The sequence below is a fragment of the Mirounga leonina genome, unplaced genomic scaffold (genome assembly GCF_011800145.1).
Source record: "Mirounga leonina isolate KUSES-001 unplaced genomic scaffold, KU_Mleo_1.0 Mir_418, whole genome shotgun sequence".
In the NCBI taxonomy this organism is placed as follows: domain Eukaryota; kingdom Metazoa; phylum Chordata; class Mammalia; order Carnivora; family Phocidae; genus Mirounga; species Mirounga leonina.
In genome coordinates this window covers 22171304-22194832 of record NW_023270739.1, presented here as the reverse complement: position 1 = coordinate 22194832, position 23529 = coordinate 22171304, and the positions used below count along the sequence as shown (strand labels likewise).

Genomic DNA, 23529 nt, shown 5'->3' with positions numbered 1-23529 from the left:
AATAACAAAGGGAATTCTGAATATCATCACCCTCCCATGTCACATGGATGGAATTGCCTTACATCAGGGTCTTTGGGTTCTTCAGAAACGAAATTCCTTGGCTGGTGCCTGGAACAGCCCCACCTTTCATCAAGTTCTGCCCTAGAGAAAGTGTTAGAATGACTTCTGCTAGAGACAATTAGCCCTGGGTTAGAAAACAAATACTTGCTAAAGCACAAGTTTCATTTCTCGGTAAGGATTTTTTTAAAAAATCATACACTAATATGATTCTGACCTTTTCTCAAATCTGCTTATTAGTCCGTTCATAGCTCAAATTAATAGCTTCAGAACACTCTAACAGATGTTTTTAATATCCCATTTTCTACCAACATGGGAAATCCTGGATTTCTAAAACCTAGAGGGAGTTAATACCATCCCAGACTGAAGGCAAAGATTACAGGAAAAGTAATATAATATGTCGTTAGTCACTTATAACATAAATATTTTGAACAAGATCAAAGAAAACTACCTGATCCAAATTTAATCAAAGTTCAAAGGACTGTTTTTTCCCCCTAAATATAGAAATGGAAAAGATATTTCAGAGGAATTTTTAAATTATGTTTTTCATTTTATTTTCTCGACATGATCCTCACTGATTCAACTTTTTTCAACACCACTGTAGTAACTTTCCACAAATAAAAGCTTTTTTTTGTTGTTGAAAAAATTTATCCTGCCTATAACACAGAGACAAAAAAGATCTAAAAGGATCATAGTCATCTCTGGATGGCAGAAGATAAAGAGGGGTTTTGTTTTATAATACTTATATATTTTTTAATAGACAAAAAAGATCCCTTTAAAGAAAAAAGGGGAACCTAACAAAAATAAATCCTCAAAATATACTCACTCAAACAAGTGATGAGATCAGTTTAATTTTCAGGACTTCAGAAGAAGAGCTCGGTGGAAGCCTGACTGGTTGGGAGTGGCCCTAAAGAGGACTACAGGCTCCATCAGAACAAGGACCACCTTGGTGTTTGCCAGTGTATACAGGTGTCCAGCTCAAGGTCAGCCCATATAAATATTGATTAATGAAAGAAAGAATCTGACCTTGAGGACAGGATTCAGGAGAGAATAAAAAACTACCTTTTTTTTTTTTTTTTTTAAGATTTCATTTATTTATTTGACAGAGAGAGAAAGAGCACACACAAGCAGGGAGAGCGGCAGGCAGAGGGAGAGGGAGAGGGAGAAGCAGGCTCCCCGAAGAGCAGGGGGCCCGATATGGGACTTGATCCCAGGACTATGGGATCATGACCTGAGCTGAAGGCAGATGCTTAACTGACTGAGCCACCTAGGCGTCCTAAAAAAACTACTTTTAAGCTACATTTAAAACATCCCATTACATGCCTGGGTAGCTCAGTCGGTTAAGCGTCTGCCTTTGGCTCAGGTCATGATCCCAGTGTCCTGGGATCAAGCCCTGAGTCAGGCTCTCTATTCAGTGGGGAGCCTGCTTCTCCCTCTCTCTGTGCCTGCTACTCTGCCTACTTGTGCTCTTTCTCTCTCTGTCAAATAAATAAATAAAAAATATATATACATATAAAAAGACTACTACTACAGCTAGAACAAAGGAAAAAGAGGTTTGGGAAATTCTGGGTTATAACCTATGGCCCCCATAGTGAATAATAAGGTTCACCCCCACCCCCTAAATTAAGACTTTGTTTTCTTAGAGCAATTTTATGTTCACAGCAAAACTGAGAGGAAGGCATAGAGATTTCCCATACGCCCCCTTCCCTAGATATGCATAGCCTTCCCCACTATCAATATCCCCCATCAGAGTGGTATATTTGTTAGAATGGATGACACATCACAACCCCCTCAAAGCCCATGGTTTACATTATGGTTTACTCTTGGTGTTGTACATTCTATGGGTTTGGACAAATGACAAGTAACTCCCATTATGGTAGGGAGAGTAAGTTTTCAACCTTCCTAATAAGCAGAATTAAAGTAGGTCTGTGAGAGAACAGAAAAAATATTGACCTCTGCTCCCAATTCCTGGCACAGAGCTCCTAAAACCCTTGTAATTTTTAAGTGATAAGAGCATTAGGAGCATCTTTTGTCCTAACATTTGGCTTTGACCCTAGTGCTGACAGAACTCCTAAATCTCCTGGAACTTTCTAGGTGATAGGAGTGTCTTTTGTTGTAATGAGGTGACTCTGGGTGGGCTCCAGAATAGCTCCTAGATAAGGGCTGGTCCTTAGAAAGATCAAGCCAGGATTATAAACTTGGAACTTTTAGCCCCATTCTCCATCCTACAGGAAGGGGGGAGGGCTAGAAGTGGAGTTGATAATGGATCATGACCACATGATGAAGCCTCCATAAAAGTCCCCAGGTGCAGGGTTTAGAGCTTCTAGTCACTGAGCATGTGAAGCACTGGGAGAGTGATGCCCAGAGAGGGCAGGGAAGCTCCAAGGTCCTCTCCACATAGCTTGCTCTATGCACCCCTTCCACCTAGATGCTCATTTATAACCTTCATCCTATCCTTTTTTGATAAACCAGCAAATGTAAATAAGCGTTACTCTGAGTTCTATGAGCCATTCTAGCAAATTACCAAACCCAAGGAGGGGATCAGGAGAGCCCAGATTTATAGCCGGTTGATCAGAAATTACAGGTGACAGTCTGGGACTTGCGAACGGCATATGAAGTTTGCAGGGGGCAGTCTTGTGGGACTGAGCCCCGAACTCCGTAGAACCGGACACTATTTCCAGGTAGATCATCCTAGAATTGAAACAAATTATAGGACACCTCGCTAGTGTCAAAGAGAATTGCCTGGTGTGGGACAAAACTACACATCTGGTGTCAGTACTGTGAGAGTGATGGTGGTGTGTGAGTAAAGGGGTGTCCTTGGAAAAGAGATGAAGTGACAATGTGCCAGGCTACATGGGGGTGGTGGCGGTGCTAAGAGGTAGCGTGACTAGAAGGAAGATATTGCCACAATCTGGCGTGAGTTTAGAAAGGCCTGGTCTAGAACATAACAAGGGAAATGGAAAGAGCAGGAAGCAGAGGCGGGGGAAACCTCGTTGGCAGATACCACAACAGAAGAACGAGGAGGAAAGGGAAGCATTTCAGAGTCCTTTCCAAAATTTTGTGCCTGGGTAACTGGAAGGGTGTTTTTAACTCTTAACAATTTATGGACCCATTCATCCATCCAAGATTCAGGGGATTCTCAACCTCGTGAAAAGGAACAACGTTTAATTCCCTAAACCTTCCATCTCAGTAGAGTCCCTGTTATGGGCCAGAATCTATGCCAGGCCCAGAGTCAGGATAATAAAGACAGTCTCAACACTGAAGAGATGAGGAAGGACATAAGCAGAAGTAAAAAATTAATGCTGCTCCTATAACAGCACCTGTTTCCTTCCATTGCTTCTTCACTGTTGCCTCATGCTCCTAACTCTAAGTAGGTTGTGGGTCCCATGCAGATTTCAAGATCTGGCTAGATCCATTTGCCTTGAGTGGCCAATATAAAGGTAAAATTTACAAGTTTTTCTACTTAAATTAAGTAAATTACTTACTTTATTTTACCCTTTTTAAAAAAGATAATTCTAATCTTAAGCATTCATCATACGACATATACATTTTCTTTAATCCTATTTTAGGTTGAGCTTAAAAAAGTTCTACCAGGAATTTAGTCGGAAGTGTTTTTACTATGAAAGCCTAAATAGAATACCCAGTTGAAGCCCAAATTATGTCCCGGAAGAAAACACTGCAAGACAATAGGATGGTTGTCTGACTAGCAGGGGCAGGTCGCTGTATCTGGGAATTTCCAATTACCTCTCTCTAAAAGCATTCCAAAAGAAACTATCCTAGCTTATCTGTACTTCATCTCTACATTTTTCAATCTTCTCCTCTTAAGAAACCAAGGCAGGCACAAATTTACACTGAGTCAGGCAGCGATTCTTCCCCTTGTCTGCCTAAAACTCATTAATAAATCAAAGTTGTCAAAAGTTGCCCCAAATAGTCTCACTGTTCCTCTCTGCTCCTATATATTCTGTGCACTTGGAATTACTTCAAATTCTAAAATGAAAAAGTTGGGGGAGAGGGGAAGAAAAGGAAAGTATTTACCCCACAAGGTTGTTCAGAGGATTAAAACATTGAGCTTGTTTATCCAAAGATGAGGACCCAGTTAACTATCATGTTTAAATAGATGCAAACTTAAAGACTTAAAATCCAACTTCTAAAAATTTAAGTGCATGGACAGCGGGCACTTTGATAGCAACTGTAGAAATATCTTCCAAAGTAGGGAGCAATCAGAACATCACAAAAATGAGTACTGGAAAATCAGAATTTTAAATAAAAATGTGAAACAAAACCATAGTATCACAATCTCCATCTGTCCTTAGGATTACATAACCATACGTACACTTCCATCAATACCATTTGTGTAGTCTTGGGAAGGACACTTCAACCTCTCCGAATGTGTCTTCCATTTAGAAGAAGACATCACCTCTGAAATTCTCTATCTCAATGTTGTCCTTCAGGCTAAAGATGTTTTGGCTAATGGGATGTTTCATTATTTGTTTATTTTTATTATTTTTAAAAGATTTTATTAATTTGAGAGAGAGCGCGAGCAAGACAGCACACGTAGGGAGAGAGGCAGAGGGAGAGGGAGGAGCAGGCTCCCCGCTGAACAGGGAGCCTGATGTGGGACTCAATCCCAGGACGCTGGGATCATGACCTGAGCCAAAGGCAGACACTTAACCGAGTCACCCAGGCGCCCCTAATGGGACGTTTTAAACGTAGCTTAAAAGCAGCCAAAATTATTTTCTGAATGGCATTCAAGGTAACCCAAACTGACCCAGATAAATTGGGGTGCACTAAATGGTTGGTAAAGACTCACTCTTTGTTGTTGTTGTTGTTGTTTTTTAATATTTTATTTATTTATTTGAGACAGACAGAGATACTGAGAGAGAGCTTGAGCAGGAAGGAGGGGGAGAAGCAGGCTTCCCGCGGAGCAGGGAGCCCGATGCGGGGCTCGATCCCAGGACCCCGGGATCATGACCTGAGCCGAAGGCAGAGGCTTAACCATCTGAGCCACCCAGGCGCCCCAAGACTCACTCTTTGACCGCAAGGAGTTTATAATCAAATTAAGGAAGCACTATTCAAATTAGAAAAATATTAGCAAATTCACAAGAAACTGAATACAGTAGTCCCCCCTTATCTGTAGTTTCACTTTCTATGGTTTCAGTTACACAAAGTCAACTGCTGTGCAAGTGGAGGCAGATGATGATCCTCCTAACACGTCACAGAAGGTCGAAGGCAACCTAAGGACACATAGTACCTATTGTCACTCACCTCCCTTCATCTCATCACATAGGCATTTTATCATCTCACATCATCACAAGGAGGGTAACCATAGTACGATAAGATATTTTGAGAGAGAGAGCACACTCACTTAATTTTTGTTATAGTATATTGTTATAATTATTTTATTTGATTATTATTATTAATCTCTTACTGTGACTAATTTATAAATTAAGCTTTATCATAGGTATGTAGGTAGGGGAAAAAACAAGAGTATGCACACCTTATGGTACTATCCGTGGTTTTAGGCATCCATTGGCATTCTTGGGATATATCCCTGGTGAGTAAGGGGGGACTACTGTACATATTTGCTAGGTCACATGGCACTAATGATAAGGGTCAAGGAGGACTGGAGTAATGAGAGACAGCTTCAAAAGCAAGGGGGGGTTTCAGGTCAGGCTTGGAGGAAAAAGAAGAATTTGAATCAATGAAAGAAAAGGCAAAGGATGAAGAACACGAAGTCTATGTTAGTTCTTTCTTAAACGTTAGTCCTGACTCTGTGACCTTGAACAATCCATTTATCACCATTACCCTTCAGTAAATCCACAATTACTGAGGGTCTACCATACATAAATAAATAATGGAGATTTTTCAACTTAAAGAAGGGGTAAATGGCTTTAAGATTAAAGAAGAGGAAAGCTCAAAACTAAAACAACCCCAAGCTTACATTATGCTGCTATCATAAAACACATGAAATCTGTTCTCTAAAAAAAGAATTTTTGTAACTTGCTTTTGCTACTTCATCATTTCTCAGTTAAAACCAACCTCTTCGTGAATCCTAAATTAAACGTATGTGTAACTTTTTTACTTAGATCAGTCATAGTGTGGGGGGAAAATTTTTTACATTAAAATTTCAGAGTCCTGCTCCATCCTTCTCTCATCTGAAACCACAGTAGTCTTTTGCCACTAAAAACAGTATTTCATTCCACAGCTGTAGAAATAGCCTAAGCCATCTGATAGCTTCATTTATGATACAGCATTGAACTTATCTAGCAAAACACAACACATGCATTGGTACTTCCTTTTGTCCTGTGTATTCTAAATCTCTGCCAAAAGCAGAGGAAAGAAAGTACAAATGGACAGGATATCCTCAAATTATCTGGTTTGCCTTATGTCATTCCAGAGAAAAATCTCGTGTCTGATTCACAGTTAGAAATTCAAAGTAAACACTTGAAACACCTAGGGTAGTCAGGTCCTGATGCTGAAGGTAGACCTTCCTCAACGGCACTTTGTCTTTTAAAAGGCAACCCAGGAAGGCTTTGCCTAAAGGAATATCAGGAAATCCTGGCTTTCCAGCATTCACCTACTCTATCCAACATAGTTCTTGGCTTATGAGAAAGGATTAAGGAAAGGAGCATGCACACCATTTTTAAAGAATACCAACAGGAACCAAGTACATCAAAATCTATTTACATGATAAAATTACTACAGATTGATTTACAGTTGTGGTGGCATTTTGAGATTCTTATCCATTTTGACACAATTCTTTTTTTTATAAAGATTTTGTTTTTTATTTATTTGAAAGAGTGTGAGCAGGGGGAGGAGCAGAGGGAAAGAGAGAGAGACTCTTAAGCATAATCTGAGCTGAGCGGGGCTCGATGACAGGCTCCATCCCACGACCCTGAGATCATGACCTGAGTTGAAACCAAGAGTCGGACGCTTAACTGACTGAGCCACACAGGCGCCCCATTTTGTTATAATTTTTAATACATACTATATATATGTATATTAATTCGATGTACATGCACTGTATTTCTTTTTTTTTTTTTTTTAAGATTTTTATTTATTTTTTTGACAGAGAGACACAGCGAGAGAGGGAACACAAGCAGGGGGAGCGGGAGAGGGAGAAGCAGACTCCCCGCGGAGCAGGGAGCCCGATGTGGGACTTGATCCCAGGACCCTGGGAACATGACCTGAGCCAAAGGCAGACGCTTAACAACTAAGCCACCCAGGTGCCCTACATCCACTACATTTCAACAAATACTCCAGAGGACCTAGTAGCATGTGCTGGATAAGAGATTTGGTGTGAGACTGTATTAGCTTTGCTGTGATGCCAAATTCTTATCTCTATAAGCCTGTTATTACATCTATGTAAATAATATTGTGATATACGCATAGCTATGGTGAAGACTTTGGAAAGCCAATGAATATAAAGCCCTGAGCGCAGCATACACCTTCACTCAACTCACAGCCTTCCCCCCTTCTTCATTTTTCTTTTTACTATTATAGCGGTAAGCCAGATAGACAAAGCCCTGTAATCTTGACGCTTACAGTCTAGCAGAAGATACAGACAATGCCCGTGACAACAACATAGTAATGATGACGATAAGGGTACGACTACTATTAATAGCAGCTGATACTGATTTTGAACTTACTATGACCAAAGCACTACTGCTAAGCACACAGCTCATTCATCAGTCCTTACACCCTCTGAGGTAAGTGACCAGGGCAACAACCGTTGCTATATGAATATGTGGGAGTGACTCCCTACAACTCAATCCTGAGTGGCTGGGAAAGGACATTCTTGAGATTCATAATATTAATCCGGTAAAACGATGCAGGGATGTGGGGTTGGGAGGGTACGACGTACACGTGTGAGTGCCCAGAGCAGAGAATGCATGCAGAGACGGTCAAAGAACCGAGAGAAGTGTAGCTCTGGCGATATATATGTGAAGCTGTAATCGGTCTATAGATCCATGTATTAGATAGGGGGTTATTGGAGTGTTAGAAAGAGAGGCGTTCTTAGGAGCGGGAGAGTTTCATAAAAGTAGTATGAGCTGGTCGGTTGGCAAACTGCCGAAGAAGCCCACCTGTCAGCAGCAGCCTGTACTGCGGGATCCGCTGAACTGGCTTGAGCAGGTAGTGCTTGAGGGCCAGATTAGCACAGCGTGGGCTCATCTGAAAGGAAAACGTATCCAGAGTAAACACAAGCGTTCCTTTAAGAAACAAGGGATCCAGATTCAAGTGCCCAGGAAGCCAAACTTTAGAAAGCCCCAACAGCTCTGGAAGGGGACTCATGGGGAAGCTCCCTTTATTCTAAGGCGCAGCTACTAAGCCACAGCTGACTCACCAGCTAGCCCACCCATCTCTCCCGCAGGGAGGTCTCTGAAGTCCCGACTCACTCTCCGACAGGGGTGGCTGCAGCCGGCTCCAGCTCAGTGAGAGCCCACCATACTCAGCAGCTGCCACTTAGCAAGTATTTGCCAGTGTATCCACAAGCACAAACAAACCCTAAAAAATTGCATGGCCCTCAAGATAAGGCAGAAGAAATAAAGCTACTGGGAACTGGACTCAAATAATAAGCAGAGCCTACGGTCAATACACCCACGATAACAATTGGTGGTAGTGGGGAGCGCTGCAGAAACTAAAGATAACCTGAAAAGCAGCCCTGCTGAGCATACCTTTTCTAGTAAGCCTGATGGATGTAAAATTTCTTTCTCAGATGGTTATAAAAGACAGTTCCCAAATCAGCATTCTGGAGAGACATTTTGATTCCAGAGCCATTCTGACTTGACCAAAAGGACATTTGATTTTGCCTTTAAAGCTCTTTTCCTTAGTATGTACAACAGACACTTCCACCCAATCCTAGGCTTTGCATTCTCCGACACAGGAATGTACTGTGAGGTGGCATCAAAATGGCCAAATGAAAATGTCCCTGCATCCTAAGATGTCTTGTACTTCTACTTCTTCCACAGCTCAGGTGGGTGGGGAAGGGTTTTCTTAGATTTGCTCAGATCGTTCCATCTTTTTCTAAATATGCACCTCTAGGGTCTGGTACACAGAATAATTAGGAAGTTATAATGAGGGGCGCCTGGGTGGCTCAGTTGTTAAGCATCTGCCTTTGGCTCAGGTCATGGTCCCGGGGTCCTGGGATCGAGCCCCACATCAGGCTCCCTGCCCCGCGGGAAGCCTGCTTCTCCCTTTCCCACTCCCCCTGCTTGTGTTCCCTCTCTCGCTGTCTCTCTCTCTGTCAAATAAATAAATAAAATCTTAAAAAAAAAAAAAGTTATAATTATACCGCATTTAAGAAAGCATCTACCATGCAAGCACCATTAACCAAGACAGCTAATTTTCCCATCTTATGTTTTTTCTTTTGCTGCCAAGGCAACAGAACAATGCACTGGACACTGATGAAAACCTGGGTCAATTATCAGTTGCCATAGCTACAGAAATCACACTTCCTTTCTTACAGCATGAAGACATCAGAGGAGAGGAAAAGAAAAAAAAAGGAAAAAAGACAACAAATGATTTTATTTATTTTTTTAAAGATTTTATTTATTCATTTGAGACACAGAGATACAGAGAGAGAGAGAGAGAGCATGAGCAGGGAGAGAAGCAGAGGGAGAGGGAGAAGCAGGCTCCCCGCTGACAGGGAGCCCAATGCGGGGCTCGATCCCAGGACCCTGGGATCATGACCTGAGCTGAAGGCAGATGCTTAACCATCTGAGCCACCCAGGCGCCCCGACAACAAATGATTTTAAATTTGTGTTTAATGTACAAACAAGAAATCAGCAATATCTTAATACTTCTAAAACTTTTCTAGTTTTGCGTGACTAGAATTCGCTGATTTTTTTTAGTTACAACAGAGAGAAATGAGTATTAAAACATATAATAATTCACATTTTACCCAAGATTGGGGGAAGGACTTAAATTGTAGTTAAAACTAATTTTTAAGAGATGTATTATATCATTTATCCCCAATCAAATCAGGCTTGTACTCTCATAGCTTTGAGTCCAAACACAATGCTTTGGTTATAAACACGTCATTAATTTTTCTTAACTTTGACACTGAATCTGTGTCACTTATTTATCTAAAGGGAAACAAATTACATTTCCCATCCTTCACTGTAGATTAGTTGTTAGAAGAATAAAAGGAAAGGTTGAGTTAAAAATAAGAAATGTTTCTAGAGTAGTCAAATTCAGAGACAGAAGGATATAATGGTGGTCACCAGGGGCTGGGGGAGGGGAAAATGGGATGCTGTTTTTGCCATAGTTTCAGCTTTGCAATGTTAAGATGAAGAGAGTTGTAGAGATTGGTTGCAAAACAACATAAAGGTACTTAATGCTACTGAACCATACGCTTAAAAACGGTTAAGATGGTTAAGTTTTATTTTATGTGGTATTTCTCCACAATTAAAAAAAACCGATCAACATATTCTAGCATGCAATCATAGATTTTTCAAAATTAAATCTTGTACATACTTTCTCACCTTTTAATTTGCTCAACCCCTTTTTGACTTTGAAGGGATTATATTTTAATATCTTTTTGTTTTCAACGATTACAAATTATTACAGCTTTAAAAACAACAAATAAAGAAAAAGAGTTCAACATTATATGGGAGCAAAAATACCTCAAAATCTCTAACAACAGCAGCAAAAGCTGGGTTCTTCTTGCACTGCTCATCCAGCAAAGCTATATTTTTGTCAAATTCTTTGATGTACGTGGAATACATTTTTAGATATGGTCCCTTCTTTACAAAGATATCAGCAATTCTATGTTGTTCAGTCCTAAGATAGAGAAGAGATACACAAAAACATGAAAAGAGTCATTGACGTCTCCAAAACATATCTAATATCCAATGAGAGTCCCGTGTCTAAGCCATCAGGGCGTCCTCTTCTCCCTTCTTATAAGACATCTCCTATCCCCAAATGCCTACTCTTCACCATTCCCACTGCCACCATCACACGTCACCTGGATTTTGCCAGCCCTCTGACTGGTCTCCCCACTTCTACCATCTCATCCTACTGTGCAGCCAGAGAGTCTAAAAACGTATATTACACCATGTGACTTCCAAGGGCCTCCTATGGGACTCAGCAGGAAAACAAACTCCTTCCCTTGGCTTACAAAAGCCCCACTGGTCCTACTGCTGCCTACTTTTCTGACCCATTTCATGCTTCTCTCCTTCTTTCTCAGTCCTCTCCAACCACACTGGCCATCTTTATATTCCTTTGACATACGGAGTCATTCCCACTTTGCAAACTTTTACTAATGGCTTTGCATGCCTGGAAATAGGAAACCCTGGCCAGTTCTTCCTTTTCGTTCAGATGTCACGTTAAAGTCCTTTCCTTTCCAGAGGGCCTTCCTTGGCCACCCAATCTTCACTCGCCAGCAGGTCATCTTATTTTACATCTTTCCAGATCACAAATTGCTTGTATCTTGTTTCTTGTCCATTTTTCTGGTTCTCCCCCACCTAAAATGTCTACTCCATGAGGGCAAAAGCCTTATCTATTTTGTGCAATGTGATACTCCCGCCATGCTTAGAGCCCTGACCAGCACACCATAGATAACTCAAAACCTTGTTGAATGCAGAAATGAAGTATTTCAACAGTTATTAAAAGCCAATGTAAAAATAAACGTTATTTTAGAAAGCATACTAAAACCAAAGAATAGGTCTTAACTTGAAGGCCCCTGAGAGAAAAATATTTTAGTAAGTAGAAAATATCTTATCCAAGGATCAGAAGAATTTCATGTCAGTAACAAGTGTAGCTTTTCCCATAAATATCGTTTTAGCTGTCCCTTTCATCAATTTAGTCTGTTTCTTAGGAATGCTTAATACTTTAACGTAGAACATCTATCTATCTAAACTTGAGAAAACCTTTACACAAGCAAAAAATAAACTTAAGCCTCTTTTAACACCCCTTGCATAAATATGCGTATCTTTTAAAGGCAATTGAGTAATTTTACTTTTTTTTTTAAATTTTTATAAGAATGACAAAGTATACATAGGAAAATTCTTTGTAATCACATTTTATTTCTATCATGACTTTTAAAAATACCTTTTAGTCATTCCTCAGTCCTTAACCCTGGGTTATTTTACACTTAGGCTACAGCTAGGAATTAATCACTCATCTAACATATTTTCCCAACATGCAGAGGCACGATATTTCCAAAACGGGCAAGAGGTATTTTTCTAGAAAGAAAGCTTACGGGGAAATTTTGATCATGAAAGTAGGTGACACTATTTTGTTATGCTAATCATTTGGGGTTCCCAGGGACAATAAATTCTCAAAAGCCCTAGAACAAATTTTCTACATATTTCCGAAGATGTCACCAAAGTGTCTGCTTACTTTCTACAACCCAAGGAAGTAGTTAACCTTTTGGTATTCTTTTCCAGTTTGGAAATCTATAGCCTACAATGATATCATACACATGTAAATTTTCTAAACCAAACAAACATATTATCTCAGTGAATGGCCTATTTCCCAAAATGTAAAGAAAGATTCATGAAATTCCAGAAAAGATTATGAAGCATTTAAAAACTTTTCAATGTGAATATATCAAGTAAATTCCCTCAATCTCAAAAACCTTGATTATCACCTACAGAAAGTTAAATTGGCTGAATATGGACCCTTCTTGTTTTTGAGGCAATATTACCAAAGAACTTAAACATTTCTAGAATTGAGGTCAGTGTGTCAAGGTTGTGAACTTCGGCCATCTAAAATGAACAATCTAGGGGTGTCTAGGTGACTCAGTCAGTTAAGCGTCTGCCTTCACTCAGGTCATATTTCTGGGTCCTGGGATCTAGCCCCATGTCGGTGAGTCTGCTTCTCCCTTTGCCCCTCCCCCTGGCTCATTCTCCCTCTCTCCGCCCCCCCACTCTTTCCCTCTCACTTGCTCTCTCTCAAATAAATAAAATCTTGGAAAAAAATAAAATAAAATGACCAATCTACAGGTAACTGCCAAGAAATGCAATACATTGCAGGGGTGCCTGGGTGGCTCAGATGGTTAAGCATCTGCCTTCGGCTCAGGTCATGATCCCAGGGTCCTGGAATTGAGTCCCACATGGGGCTCCTGGTTCAGCAGGAAGCCCGCTTCTCCCTCTCCCTCTGCCTCTCCCCCTGCTCATGCTCTCTCTCTCTATCTCTGTGTCTCAAATGAATAAAAAAAAAAAAAGAAATTCAATACATTGCAACAACTCAATGTAAGGAACACCACCTCTCTGTCACAAGCCGAGCCCTTATGGCTTCATCTAAAATTGGGACTCTGGGAAAGCTGATCAGTCCATTTTTACCAGTTTGACATTCTTTCCTCCAGTTCCTTCAGGAGATCCCGGTTGAGCTCATACAGCTGAGGCAAGTAGTACAGGATCTGATTTAGGATTCGGTCCTCAATCACGGGTTTCCCAAGGTGCCTGGAAGCATGGGCTACTGCGTCTCGGAAATCCTATTACAGTTCAGGGAAGGAAAAATAACATACATAGACCTATAATTTGACATAAAGCTTTTTCCCCCAGTGCTTCTCTTTAAAACAACATAAATCACAGACTGTATTTTCCACGTAGAATTACAAATTGAAAGTGCCCACTTCCTTCTATCCCACTTAGCTAGATAGAAAAAAAATAAAAACAAAAACAAAAAACCCACCACAACAAAGTGGCTAGGGTAGATATTTGGTTTTAAAACAGTCTGTATATTTCTTTTAAATCTTTTGATCTCCAAACTTCGTAATTATATTAAAGGGTATCTGGAAATTGTATAACTAAGTAGCCTTTAAACTTATTCCAATAGTGCTATATGAACACAATCCATTCATTTTAGAAGTCCCCAAGAGATCTCACTTAATTTTATTATGGAAAGTCCCTTTGTTCACTTTCAGTAATTATTTCCCAACAACAAGAGCATTCTAGGTAAAGCATGTGGAGGAGACTGGCACATTCTTGATAATTAGAGAATACTAGAGCCAGTATTACTGTGTTTCCCTGGGCTAGCCTCATTTTCCTCATCTGTTAAGTGGGTTATGAGACTTTCATATCGCACATCATCAGCTAACACACTTAAAGCTTTTTGCAATGTGTTTGGCACACAGAATCAACAAAATATTTCCACTATGGACCTTAAACTCTCCTCTCCCTCCTCTGACTCTTTGATAAATTCACCAGGATTTACATTTTTCACAAATAAAAAATTTTCTCCTTGTATATTCTTTTCTGTCAGCTTTTCCCTAGAAAATATTTATATACCATCTTTTAATACAAGTCCACACCATCCCATCCTGTCACCGCAGAGGACTTGGAAAGGGTGGTGGTGTCTGAGATCCTAATTGTCTGGTTTCATCCTATCTGGAGGCCCACCCTCAGGGGATAAGTAAAACAATAGTAGAATCTGTTCCAAGGTCCTAAGGACTCAAAAACAGAGACTGTTCCTTCTCAGAAACAGCAGGTTTAATTGAAACCTTAAAGCAAAGGTTGGGTAAAACAGACTCCGCTAGGCTTTAACTTCCTTTATCTTTATTTCTAAGTACTTTCCCTTCAGGGATTCACTGGGCAAATGAAATAGACAAAAAATACTGGTTTCTCCCCTGATCTCTTCAACCCCTTGCCTCCAGCATATATACATTAACCATAGGCATTTCTTATGCTTCTTGTAAAGGACAAAAACCTTATGTAAAACTTAAAAGTACATGAAAGGATTCCTTTCCTAAAGGATGGTCATTTCAGACAATTCAAATCCTCCTGTGCTGAACAGGTGCCGATAAACCCTTCACTCAGGCTTCAGTTCCTGGGACTAACTTTATTGGTCCAACAGTCAAATTGGCCCAAAGGAACCAAGTACTTAGAGCAGTAACTAAAGAACTACTTTTACAGCTAATTACTGTAATATAAAATAGGAATTTGTAACTTGCATAAACTCCAATCCAGAAAACCACACAAAACATCTCCAGAAACCAAATGGATATTGGCCAAATTCCACCTCCCAGCAGCTTGTTTCTATTAGCATTCACATTTACTAAGAGAAAATAGAGCTACTTAATGCTTTTGAAAGCCATTAGATTTTTCCATCAGGCAGAACTACAGAATATATTTACATGAAACAAATAGCTTCCTCGATTCTAACAATAATCAAAGCACAAACATCTTCTATAGTACTTTCTTTCTTTCTTTTTTTTTTTTTTTGGTATCAGTTTAATGATTACTATAACTTAAATGCAAAAATTCCTTGTCCAGCGGGCGCCTGGGTGGCTCAGTTGGTTAAGCGACTGCCTTCGGCTCAGGTCATGATCCTGGAGTCCCGGGATCGAGTCCCGCATCGGGCTCCCTGCTCGGCGGGGAGTCTGCTTCTCCCTCTGACCTTCCCCCCTCTCAAGTGCTCTCTCTCTCTCACTCTCTCAAATAAATGAATAAATAAAATCTTAAAAAAAAAAAAATTCCTTGTCCAGCAAAGCAATAAGCACTGTCCTTTCTTCTGGTAGAATAAATAATGAATATGTTTGTCCCCTGGCAGCAAGATGACTTTTATTTTCCAGTTGGAAGGTATTTCCTCAGTCACAACAGTGAGAGTAGCCATTAAGCAGCTAAGTAGCTTAAGGACCCTATTTGACACGGTTTTTGCCAGACTCTTGCATTCCATAGGTCTGCCACCATTGCCAAAAGGGAAATTTGTTTATTTAAGAAACATTCAACAGAGGCCAGCCAAATTCACACTGGGCTGACCAGTGAGAGGGCTGCCTCTAACTAGAGGTGTCTGTCACATACCAGGCAAAGCATCACTTTTTCCAGTATTACAGGATGATGACAGGTAGCTCTGGATGAACTAGTGGCCCATACTGTCCTTGTTAAAATTATGAGTAGCACGATAAAATATAATAGAAATTTAATAATTAAAAGGGCCAAAGAGGGGTGCCTGGGTGGCTCAGTTGGTTGAACGTCTCCCTTCGGCTCAGGTCATGACTCCAGGGTCCTGGGATTGAGCCCCCCATCGGGCTCCTTGCTCAGCAGGAGGCCTTCTTCTCCCTCTCCTACTCCCCCTGCTTGTGTTCCCTCTCTCGCTGTGTCTCTATCAAATAAATAAAATAAAATAAAAAATCTTTAAAAGAGCAAAAGAAGAACAATAGAGATGATAGGAATTTAGAATTTCTATCTACCTATTACAAATTCTTCCTAGGACCCAGGAAGTTACATATTCTTTTTTTTTTTAAGGATTTTATTTATTTATTTAGAGAAAGAGCACGTGTGCACACATGCACATGCATGAGGGAAGGGGGGAGGAGCAGAGGGGGAGGGAAAGCATCTCAAGCAGACTCTGGGCTGAGTGCAGAGTCCAATGCAGGGCTTGATCTCCCGACCTGAGCCGAAGCCAAGAGTTGGACATTTAACTGACTGAAGCAGCCAGGTGCCCCAGGAAGTTATATATTCTAAGTAGGCATTACTAGGGCCATCAATTAGTCTTCATGGTACCTTTTTGAAAAGAGAAAAGGGCCCCCCTTACCCTAGACCAATGCAACTCACACCAAGGCCTTCATAATTGTAAATAGCAGCTCTGGCCCAAAGTTCATCCCCTCACCTCTTGGGTCACCATTCCCTGAAAGCAACCTACTATGGCCCCAGTGCCAGATGTAACTAATTCACACAAGAACTACACGCAGAATCTTTAACTTCTCTGTTCTTCATGAACCTCAACCATTTCCAGAACTGCTGCCACTAGAAGGAGGAAAACATTTTTTTTTTTTTTTTTAATAAAAAGGAGGATTACAACATATGTCTGGTTATTTTTCTAAATGCTAACAGCCAGGATAATTTGGGAAAGTGTGATGACACTTCAGAGCCAGAGGCAAAACTATTTTTGGGCAGAGGAATTTAAATTCCCCAACACCTCCTTGACTAAATCAGTGAGGATGCAAGACCACACGACTGGCACTTCAAAAATGAGATCCAGAGTATACTTTTCCACACTGGAAAAGCTGGGTAATTAAAATGGAAGGGGTGTGGAAACTGGGGTGTGAAAATGTGAGGCAAGCAATAGAGTTTACTGATATCAATCACATATACTTCAGTCTATGCTTCCAACATAAAACCCACCAAAGATTCTGTATGTAAAACGGAACCACCTACACTCCAGTTTCTCATTACAGTAACCAAATGTCTGTTCAACTTGGCATTTTTAGAAATAGAAATAGGCTCCTGAATTATAAAGCATATCACAATATTATTCTTAATAATTCCCAGAAAATCTACAAATGAGAACCAGATCCAACTTCTAAAACACATTCAGTTCCTTTGAGGTAGTAACATACTAGCCTTACAAGCTCTGATCACTTGGGCAAGACCTAAGCAAAAACCAATGCAAATAAAATCACGTATGAACATCTAAAGCAGTGAAGCACAAAACAGATGGTCTTATTCACCGGGTCAGGCTTTATGTCTCTGGTGCCAAAGAGAAGTAAGTGACTTAATTAAGCTGTACGGACTGGGCTTCCTGACCTGAGGGCATTACTTAACCACTATGATGACACAGTGGATTACAAAGACTAAATGGACATACAGATGGATGGGGAACTCTGCAGGGCTCCCTGCCTTCATAAAGGGCATTAAGAATCACTTCATATTAAGCAAAAGCAAAGCAGCTGTGAAGGTCAAAGAGCTATGATAAATATGCAGAAAGGGGTGTGAAACTATGAAGTAAATGTAGAGGGGGTAGAAAGTACTAACATTAGCAATTTGATTTTGTTATTAAATTAAAATATCTGACCAATGAAATGATTCCTCCCTCTCGGTACACTCAGACCTGGTGATATTATGCATAGTCATCAATGCATGCAAACTGTATAAAACATGACCAAAACCAATCCTTTATCTCCAGTCTCTAACTCCCTTAACAACATTAACAGACAATCATCATAATATATCCTAAGTGACCAATATCTAGCTTCATTCTCCTCTGTAGATGATGAAAAACTAGAATTTCTCTGGTTTTTGGGCCAACTGAAGGAATTCTGAAAACCAGCTCATATATCCAAAGATATACTACTATTCCCATGCTAGAAATGTCAAGTAATAATTCTTAATCAATTTATGAACAATCACTAAGTGCAAGGTCTCAGAGAGACCAGAGTTCGAAGTCTGGCTTTGCCATTTAGTAGTGGGTTACGTTTGCCAATTAGTTTTCTTCATTTAAGAAACAGAAATAACATCCATTTGATAGGGTTGTTAAGAGGATTAAAATAGACAATTTATGTAACATAGTTTTAGCATGCTTCAAGGTATACAGAGAGTGCTCAGTAGAAGGCCATTTATTTAAGTAAAGAAGATTTGATTAAAATGATCACATGAATATCATTTATGATCCACAAGTCCCTAAAAGTTTGGAAAGAGAACGCTGAAGTACAAGGCATATCATGAGAAGGAAATACCAAAGTAGGGAAAACAAACACCTCAGCAGTAAGACAAAGGGGCTCTTAACAATGAACTTCATTCAGTGAAGGGCAGTCACATGAAGGAAGCTGCTCAGAAAGTAAAGGTTAGGCAGCCATGTGAAGAGATGCTAAAAGAGCATTCTTTACCACTAAAGAACAAATAAATGATCATTAAATGGTTAACAAGACTCAAAAGACAGGGTGTATTCAGTCAGAAAAGGATGAGGTTATTTTAAGACGGGGGGTGGGGGAAACTGTAAGGTTCTGTGAGAAAGTCTTCTTTTTTATAATGCATTTTTAAAAAAGGAAAGATATAGGGCACCTGGGTGGCTCAGTTGGTTAAGCGACTGCCTTCGGCTCAGGTCATGATCCTGGAGTCCCTGGATCGAGTCTCGCATCGGGCTCTCTGCTCGGCAGGGAGCCTGCTTCTCCCTCTGACCCTCCCCCCTCTCATGTGCCCTCTCTCTCTCTCTCTCTCATTCTCTCTGTCTCAAATAAATAAATAAATAAATAAATAAATAAATAAATAAATAAATAAATAAATAAAAAGGAAAGATATATTTTAGTTACTAACAGACACATAGATGTCCAAGTAACTTTGCCTCTAACTCTATGGATTTTATTGAGAATCCTTCAAATTTTTAAGGTGTGTCCCAACCTAAAGAAATGAGTGAGGCAAAGATGCTTGGTTACTACTTTACTACTTAATTCGAAGCCCATCTTTGTCAAAAAAAGACGTCAAAGTTTCTGATCATTCTCTTGCAAAAAAATATATATATTTTTAAATCATGCTATTTGAACAATCATAAAATAAATTAATAAGGCTGTTTATTAAACCAGTCTCCCATCAAAGGGAAAATAACATAACAAAAACAACAAAAAATTTTATCACTTGCACTGAACTATATTAAGTATCTAAGGTGTTTTACCTATAAAATGTGCACTTATATACAATACAATAGCAACCTCTGGATTGGACAACATCTGCTACAACAGGGAAAAACAAATATAAACAACTAGAGTTTTACCAAGTACTATTTTATTCATCAGTTGTCTATCATTCATTCAACAGATATGAATTTACTGGGATTAGAATCAATGAAACATAAAAATCCCTGTCTTCATGGAACTTACCTTCTAGTGGAGGAAGAAACTTAGTAGGGTCTATTTCAGGAACAAACTATTTTGATTGAGTTAAAAGTCCATTTGATAACATCATAATAAATAGTATGCATTTTAATTTATATAAGTAAGTTCTGAAAAACAGAGCAATTTATTTTGAAGGCCCTCTACTTACCCTGCAGCTAAAACTATTTAAGTGCTTAACATTTATTTTGCATGATCTCAATTAATCAGCACATCTACTTTATTTTTTTTAAAGATTTTTTTTTTTTAAGATTTTTATTTATTTATTTGACAGAGAGATAGAGAGCACAAACAAGTAGGCAGAGCGGCAGGCCGAGGGAGACGGAGAAGCAGACTCCAACTGAGCCACCCAGGCGCCCTAAAGATTTTTTTTTTTTAAGTAATCTCTACACCCAATGTGGGACTCAAACTCACAACCCCAAGATCAAGAATCACACACTCCACTGACTGAGCCAGCTAGGTGCCCCATCATCACACCAACTTTATGCGATTATTATTACTCCCATTTTCCAGAAGAAACGAGGGCTTGACTAATTTGTCCAAGAGCACGTGGTGGCAGAGACAGAATTCTTAACCACTGATCAATTGGTCACACTCATTCATTTTACTAAAAGCCTTCCAATGAAGAGGAATGATGCTAGGTGCTGGAGCTAGGATCCCTGCCCTCAGCTAGCTTACATTTTAGTAGAGTAGACCAAAAATAAACAAGTAAACAAACAAATATACAAATTATATTAAACGCCAAGAACATGAAGGGAAAGTGAAAGAGAAAAGGATAGTCAAGGAAGGCCTCTCTGAGGAGGTTGCATTAAGCCCAAACTGGAAGGATAAAGAAAAAACTAGCTATGAACGAAATGAAGAACAAAGATTCCAGGAAACTGCAGTAGCAAAAGCTGTGAGCCAGAATAACCTTAGCACCAAACTAAGAGCTGGAAGGAGGCCTGTATGGCCAGAATGTGGTCAATGAATGAGAGAACACCCCTCTTTCCCCAGCATCTCATCTTAGCAAGAGGCCAAATCACATAACACCTTCTATGGCAGAGGGATCCATACTTTAATGACCCAACAAGAGAAAAGGCAATCATTATGCCAAGACAATAACCAGGACTATCAAAAGCAGACTGGGACATAAGGCCATTCTATTCACTAGCCTTGGGGAGTAACGTGGACTTTATTCTTAATGCAATGGGAATCATTTAAAGGGTTTTAAGCAGGGGAGTGAAAAGCTCTAATACATATTTTAAGAAAAACTTTTAAAAAAGGAAAAAAAAAATCATTTAAGAAACAGATTGGGAAAAGGGTGAGAATGGAAACAGGAGTCCCTGCGAGGAGGCTGGAATGGTTGTCTGTTAAAGAGATGATATTCTGGACTCGGTGGCAGTAAAGTGGAAATAGAATCAGTAGGTTTGCTGATGGGTTGGCTGGAGAAGTAAGTGAGAGGGAGAACTAAAGAACAAATCCTAGTTTTCTGGCTTTGGCAGCCGCAGGGATACCACTACCATTTTGAAAAGGGAAACACTGGTATTGGGTACTGACTTAGAGACACTGTGCCCCACTGGACTTTTTTAAAAATCTAGTTCAGAGGTGCCTGGCTGGCTCAGTCAGTAGAACGTGTGACTCTTGATCTTGGGGTTCCAAGTTCGAGCCCCACGTCGGGTGTAGAGATTACTTAAAAATAAAATCTTGAAAAAAAAAATCCAGTTCCAAGTCCAGGAGCTCATGGCAGATACTGCAGAGCATGTATCACAATAAAACCCTAATTGGAAAGTCTTGCAACTGCTGCTACAGGCCCAGTTTTTCCTCACAAACACCAGGCAGATGAATCAAAGACCTCAACTGAATATACTGGCTCCTAGAATCTTGAGTTGTTTTTAAACTGTATGCCTCCATCCAAGCCTACTTCCTTCCAATGTCAAAATAACTTAAATGATGAATTCTTTAGTCTAGATTTTAAGTTCTTTTTCTATGAGCTATGTCACCTAGTTCAGCAAATTCTAAACAAATGTCAGTGAGCTACAGTGATATATTAAAGTGATACATAAAGTGTTACTGAGCTGCAGTGACAAATTTAAATTTTAAAAAATATTGGACATATTGCACACTGCAGATACTGAACATGTCTGTCATCATAGAAAGATCTATTAATGCCATTCTAGAGTCTCTAATACAGAAAACTATTCATGGGAAATCACATGTAACTGAAACAATAGCTTCTCCCAAGCCACTTGGATACCTGGTTTATTTCCAAAAAAAAAAAAAAAATCCACTGGATTATATAAAAAGCCTGTTATTTAGATATTTTAAATCAGTCATATTCTAGGATATAACACAGACATGAACTCATTTCTATGAAGTCAGATAGCAGTAGTGCTCAGGATTAAAACTATCCATGTACTACCTTTGTGGCGTCCTTTTGGTAGAAGGGTAAATATGAGCTTTAACAGTGTGGTGGGGGTGGTGAAATGAAACAAGAAACTCTTTTGACTTCACCCACGATATGCTGGTAACAAGCCTCTCCCAGTAATGGCTCTCACCTGGCTAATGCTCTGTTGTTAACATTCCCATTAGAGCCAGGCTCTGCTGAGTTAACATTTGCACATACCAGACAGGATGTTAACATGAGGTTGGCAGATGATCTATTCTCACTCCTACATGAAAGGCTTAAGAGGTTTTGAAAATGTACAAGTCAAGATGGGTTTTAGATGATTCACTCAACACCATCTGGGAAGAGGCCAAGGCCATCCATGAGATCTATCAGACCTGGGATGATACGGGAAATACTTCACTCTGCTATCCATTCTTTTTTTTTTTTTAAAGATTTTATTTATTTATTTGAGAGAATAAGAGAGAGAGAGAGCATGAGAGGGGGAAGGGTCAGAGGGAGAAGCAGACTCCCTGCCGAGCAGGGAGCCCGATGCGGGACTGATCTTGGGACTCCAGGATCATGACCTGAACCGAAGGCAGCCACTTAACCAACTGAGCCACCCAGGTGCCCCTGCTATCCATTCTTATAGTGTTTATGATTTGTTCCAAAAATACAGGGGTAAGAACAAGATAGTTTTTAATAATCAAATAAATAAACTAATGAAGCTTCTTTGTTTTTTTTAGAGAGAGAGAGAGGGAGCATGCAATGAGTGCATACAGGTGAGCGGGGGGTGGGGTGGGGGGGTGGCGCAGAGGGAGAGAGAGAATCTTAAGCAGGCTCCACACCCAGCACAGGAGCCTGAGGCTCCATCTCACGACCCTGAGATCCTGACCTGAGCTGAAATCAAGAGCTAGCCAGTGACTCCATTAAACTAATGAGCTCTTAATTGCTTCTCTACCTACTGGAATCAGAACTTCCTTCATTAAAATGAAGTATTAGTACAGAGGAAAAAAGGCATTTGGAAGGAACAGAATTATAAAGGCTACTGTTTGATAACAGAATGAATTCTTCTCATTCATTGATGTTCTATAAGGGAAGATGAAGAAGGTAATGAAAGGCAATTTGAGCACCTACTGTATACTATGTACAATACCAGGCTCTTTTCACATACTTTATTCCACAGATTCCTCACAACCAGAGAGATCGGTATTTGTATCCCCATCTTACAAATGAGGAAAGCTAGGCCAAAGGGTTAGACTATTTTCTGAAATTCACATAGCTATTAAGAACCAGAATTGGGGCACCTGGGTGGCTCAGTTGTTTAAGGGTCCGACTCTTGGTTTTCACTCAGGTTATGATCTCAGTGGTCCTGAGGTCGAGCCCTGTGACCGACAGGCTCCCCACTCAGCAGAGTCTGCTCAGGGATTCTCTCTCTGCCCCTCCCCCCATTCATACTTGTGTGTACTACTCTCTCCCTCTTTCTCTCTCTCTCAAAAGTAAATAAAGCTTAAAAAGAAAGAAAGAAAGAAAGAAAGAAAGAAAGAAAGAAAGAAAGAAA

The 23529-nt window shown here is 40.0% G+C and overlaps 1 protein-coding gene across 3 annotated transcripts in view; it reads right to left on the bottom strand.

Moving 5' to 3' along the window:
• FGD6 (FYVE, RhoGEF and PH domain containing 6) overlaps nucleotides 1–23529 on the bottom strand; it is a 108822-nt gene that overhangs the window by 29902 nt on the left and 55391 nt on the right. For all 3 annotated transcript variants that reach the window (XM_034987822.1, XM_034987824.1, XM_034987823.1), the window contains exons 6-8: nucleotides 13344–13495; nucleotides 10683–10839; nucleotides 8142–8229 (exon numbers count right to left, since the gene is read on the bottom strand). In XM_034987822.1, the coding sequence (XP_034843713.1) occupies nucleotides 8142–8229; nucleotides 10683–10839; nucleotides 13344–13495 (397 nt within the window). The remainder of the gene's footprint in view (nucleotides 1–8141; nucleotides 8230–10682; nucleotides 10840–13343; nucleotides 13496–23529) is intronic.